The sequence below is a fragment of the Apium graveolens genome, chromosome 5 (genome assembly GCF_009905375.1).
Source record: "Apium graveolens cultivar Ventura chromosome 5, ASM990537v1, whole genome shotgun sequence".
Taxonomy (NCBI): Eukaryota; Viridiplantae; Streptophyta; class Magnoliopsida; order Apiales; family Apiaceae; genus Apium; species Apium graveolens.
Genome location: NC_133651.1, coordinates 207,715,241 through 207,720,939, shown reverse-complemented (window position 1 = coordinate 207,720,939; position 5,699 = coordinate 207,715,241). Strand labels below are relative to the sequence as shown.

The window sequence follows — 5,699 nt, the reverse complement described above, 5'->3', positions numbered from 1 at the left end:
ACCTCAATTCCATTTTTATTCTTCAAGGGCGCGTCCTTCTTTTGAGGGGCATCCACCTTGGAGTTATTTCTGAGATCTTGCAAAATCTCACTTCTTCCTTCCAACTTTTCTCCGTCAACCTCCTTCCATATGATCTTCTCTGCATGGTTCGCCACCACTTCGTCCCCGCTACGGATCCTCAAAACATTCCCCAGCGTCCGAACAGAATTCCCAGTAACATAGGTTTCTTCCTCTTCGGGGCCTTCTACGAAATAGTGGGCATGAACCTCTCCGCTTGGTTTTGTATGAATATCCTCTACATCTTCAAATGGAAGACCCTTTCCTTCATACCTTCTCCTGCGGAATTCTTTAACAGCCTTATGATAGCAGTCGCGTGACTCATACTGCGACCCTCTCAGACTGCCCACTACGTTTGGTGTTGGGAACTTTATCATTAAGTGATGTATCGAGGTTACCACCCTGAACGCTCGCAACCAAGGTCTGCCGACCAACATATTATGTGCGGAATCCTGATCCAGTACTTTGAAGTCTATCATTTAAGTGACTGACAAAGCTCCTTCCCCGAGCGTGACGGGAAGCCTGACCGAACTCATAACTCTCACTGCTTCCCCAGTAGAGCCATAGACGTGCGCATCTTCAAAATACATGTCACTATCCGGGAGACCCAACTTTTTGTAAGTGCTGTAGTACAAGATGTTCGTAGAACTCCCGTTGTCCAAGAAGACTCGATGTACATTCATTGCCCCAAAAAGCATGGTAATCACTAGCGCATCGTTATGGGGATGATGCACCCACCTTGATTCTTTTCCCTTGATATAATATCAGCAGACTCTCCCTTAAAGACCTTCGGAGGTCTGTCCTCTAAGCTGTGAATGTTGGTGAGCGGTGGATGTCGCGCTTCTCTCGCGTTTCTTTCTAGTGCTCGATTACTATCACCAACAAAAGGGTGTCCTCCAAAAATTACCCTGATGCTGCCAGCCCTCTGGAACTTAACTTCTGCTGTTTTTTCAACATCTTCCGCCCGCTGGGGCTGTCTTTCATCCTTACCCTTGTCATCGATTCCCCTACATCGCTTTACCTTGTCAATCCATTCTCCTAGGTATCCAGCCTTGATCAATTCCTTAATTTCATCTCTTAGGTGACGACACTCATGGGTGTCATGGCCGGTAGACTCGTGGTAGTCACAATACTTCTTTTTGTCTCTGCTCTGCCATGAAGTTAGACGGTCAGGCTTCTTGAAAATTTCTCTATCCTTATTTACCTCAAAGATATGATCAATGGATACCACCAGCGGTGTATAATTGCTGACCCTCCTCTCGTAGTTCGATGGCGGGCTCCATTCTTTTCGCGTGTTCACGGTGTTCACTCTATTGGGGCTTCTGGCATTCCGCCGATAATCTGGGCTCAAGGATCTATCCCTTCTCTTGGATCGCCCCTTGGAGTTATGTGTGTTGTCATTCTTTTTGGTTTCTGCAAGCGACTGTTCAATTGCTTTGAATGATTCCGCCTGCACAAGCACATCAGCCAGTGACACAGGGTCTTTCCCTTGCAGGTGCTTCCAGAAATCCGTTCCCACACGCAATCCAGCTATAAGAAGTATTTTCAGCGTCTCATCAGTTGCACTCCTCACCAAAGTGGATTCTGCATTGAATCTTTTGAAGTATGAGGTTAAACTTTCTCTTTCCTTCTGCTTCACATTGGCCAGTATGGTGACTGGTGGCGTGTACTTCACTGCGGCTTGAAATTGAGTCAAAAACAAAGTTTTCATCTGTTCCCAGGATGTGATCACGCCTGGACCAAGTTTTTGGAACCACTGCTGAGCGCCTTCTCGAAAAGTGGCCGCCAGGAGACGACATCGAGCCAGATCAGACACTTGATATACATCCATTTCAATGTTAAAACGCCCCAGAAATTTCACAGGATCAGAGTTCCCATGAAAATGCAAGTCATTGGTTATGTTTTCGTATCCTACGGGCAATTGCGCCTCCCTCACAACAGCAACAAAAGGAGAAGGAGCTTGCATGGTCGCCTTTACTCTTCCTCCCTCAAGATGGTTGAGTAACCTCTTGAGATCGTTCACATTAAACGTCCCTATTCCCGGAATGGTTTGAACATTAGGCTGTTGGGGTTGCTCAGCGACTTGCTGCAATTCCCCTTGATTACCCCCGGGTGTGGCAGTGGATCTCGCCACAGCCTCAGGGCCGCCCCTCGCCCTGAGGCTGCGGCTGTGGCATGTTACCATCTTGGTTTTGAACATTTTCCCGCACGCGAGGTTCTTCTTGACCGCGTTGCGGAATTTCATCATTATTTTGCATTCTTACTTGAATTCGCCCGCCATCCTGGTCATGAGGACGCGCCCTGGACCCATTACCTATAGCACTGTGGGAAGCTACGGGAATAACGGCTGGGGCTTCTCCCGCGGAGGGTGCTCTCCCATGTTGATATCCCAACCTTCCTCGTCCATTCCTCTGATATCCCCGGTAGTAATTCCCGGGCCTTCCTCGCGGAGGGGCACGCTCGTGCTCGCGGTGCCACTCCCTGTCATCCCTTTGGAATGCAGGGGGCACACGCGTTGGGTCACGGGGCCTCGCTTCTCCGGCATTTCCTTCCTTTTGCCATTCTACCAGTAACATCCTCAAATCGTCGTCTTCCAACCTTAGGCCAAGCCTCCTTTTCAAGGTTGAAAGATTCCTTCCTTCCTCATCTTGATTTTGAGTGTTCTCTGCACGACGACGCTCGTCCATCGTACGCCCAGACCTATGTGGGTGTGGCACCACCTGGTTACCAAGGTGGGGCCTTTCCCTACCATCAGTGTCCTCATTAACAAGCTCTACAATAGGCTCTACATCATCTGAATATTCCAAGCATCATGGAGTGATTCGCGGGTTTTCCCCGCTGCCCTGGGTATCTCCTTCAACTACAGGCGCTTTCCCCACGGCATGACCGTGATGGGGAAAACGACGACCTCTCCTCGTCCTCCGACGCTCCACCGTGTTCAGTATTGAGTGAAAACTGTTAAGAGTATCCCCCATGCGATACAACTGCTCCAGGATATCAGCATTGCTGATGAGGACTGGAGGTGTCCCCCCTACATCCGGAGCTCTTGGTGGATCCGCCATGTTTCTGGGAACGTAAGGTTCATGGCGAGTGTAGCCTTCCCCACCTTCTCCTTCAGATCTGCTGTCACTTCCATCATAAGAACTTCCATCATGATTATAAGACATCTTTTCCTCCTAAGATTACGACCTTAATTAGCTCCCCCTCCTTCTAGCGCCAATTTATTGACGGAGGAATCTGGTAACAACAAAGATTAAGGGAATTCTTCAAAGAGTACCTGGAACAAATACATTAGTAAAAATAACCTCCATTGCTCCTCTCCATGCAAGCTTTGTCCTGAAATTACCATTGAAAACACATAGACCACTTGCAGGACGCGTCCTAACACCTTAGGCGCGCCCTCACCCTCATGAGACCTACACCGCCTCCTCAAAAACCATCATGCACAGCAATCCACTCCCTATGGCGCGTCATGGTAAATGTAGGCGCGTCCTACAGGGTCCATCGCCACAAGACCTCATGTGCCAAGCACTTTCATAATCATTGACGCGTCCACACAGCTTAGGCGCGTCCTTACTTGACCATGCACTCTCCACGCTCCGTAACACATCCCTTCTCAAGCAGACGCGTACTCTGTGCCTGGACGCGTCCTAGGCCTCTACAATGTAATGCCGAGTTTGACTGTAATTAGCCCGCATTTGACCCGAGTCAATCCAATGCGAAATTTTGGGTATAATACCAACGACATTCTACATATTAAGTTTATTTGTTTCATTTTAAAAGTACACTGACTACCCTGTTTATATTCATTCATCTATTATATATATAATAGAGCAAGTGGGGGGTTCGTGAGACAATTTATTCATATGAAAATTACTAAATTGCCCCTCATAATTGTATGTTAATAATTATCCTAATTTAATATGCATATATATTAATTAAATCTAATTTAATATGTAGATATTAAGACTTTGTCTCATTATTACGTGTATTTAATACTACTTCATTATTTAATATTAACAATTAATAGTTATATATAGATAGATTAAATACATTTTAAGGGAAAAATTAAGATTAGTATTTGAAGACTTAAACATGGATAATAGAATTTATTCTTGATTCTAACAATATGGGTATCTATTATAAAAAATATAGTTTTCATAAAACGATTAAAACTGCACGTAAACAAAGATTTATATTGAATTTTTTAAAGATATATGTGATATAACGTTAAAAATCTTTAACCATCTATACTATATTATAATAGACGAAACTTTAAAAGTTTGGTAGTCGGTCGGTCGGTACTTGCTGAAATTACTTAATTACCCTTACTTAATTATTCTAATTCTAATTATTGGTTCGATCAATTCTAATTTTAATTGATATTAAAGTCAACTTCCTCTATTGGTTTACCAATTTAAATACTTTTTTATATCGAACTATATATCATTATAATTTATATTAAATTCAACTTCTTCTACCAATTTATATTTTAATTCATATCGAGTTCTATATTATTCTAATTTGTTACTTCGAGCTAAATTAAATTTAAGCAAACTAAATATAATTATTAAGATTTAGTTGATATATCATGCGAATTGAGCTAAGATAAAATAATAATACTATCAATCCCCCTAAAAAAATTATACTAATGAGCTTGGATAAACAAAATAATATATTGTATTTATCTAGGATAAAAAAAGTACATTATACAATTGATTCAGACTAACACAAAACTAAAATTAAATCAAATTAATTCGTATAATTAATATTAAACTAAGTATAATTCGAGATAAACCACTGATCCGAGATAAATCAAATTAATATTAAACTAAGTATAATTCGTATATTATTGATGTGAACTAAAAAATCAAATTATTTTTTTAAAAAAATATACATAGAATTATCAATAAAACTATACTGTTCAATCAGTAATATTGTCTTTTTCAAATATCTTTTATAGAATTAGAGTTAATCGATTAAGTAATCATCATAATAAAATAATATTTTTTTTAAGATCTCAACATAATGTAGATATTATATTTTTACCCTCAATAAAATAATAATTTCGTTATAATAACATTTCCCACCTTACCGGTGCTATCACTTTAAACAAGTTTAAATGTTCTAAAAAGTTATGAACATACACGTCTACTAATATAATTATTATGAAGTCATGTCATTTAAAGTTTTAAATAAATAAAATTAAGAATTGAATACAAAATTTTTAAAAAATTAATATAATATTAAAAAAAAACTGTGCGATTCATGCATCGTACGGGTTTTAAGCTAGTATTTATAAATAACAAACATCAAACTTCCATACATGTATAAAAAACAGTTGAAAAAATTCGAGGATCGTGAATTTTATAACAGATACTTCGAGAGTTGAGGGATCATTAGTCTAATAACACATACTTCCGTCAAGATCAACATTTAATTATTTCATTTATCACACTTTTAGCATTTAAATATATTAATTATTTAAAAAAATTATTTATTCTCATTTTACACATGTCCAGCACAAGTCAGGAATACCATTATAGACCTCTATTATTTCATCTTAATGTTAAATGTCGAAAAATATTTATGCAGCCTATAATTACACCCCAAAAAAGGTAAAAAATATTCATATACACAAA

The 5,699-nt window shown here is 40.1% G+C and overlaps 1 protein-coding gene across 1 annotated transcript; it reads right to left on the bottom strand.

Annotated features, from left to right (window-relative positions):
* Window positions 1-763: 763 nt before the first annotated feature.
* Window positions 764-2,023, bottom strand: LOC141660614 (uncharacterized). Its single transcript, XM_074467603.1, has one exon. It carries the CDS (start codon window positions 2,021-2,023, stop codon window positions 764-766), a length of 1,260 nt encoding a protein of 419 aa, XP_074323704.1.
* Window positions 2,024-5,699: the final 3,676 nt, after the last annotated feature.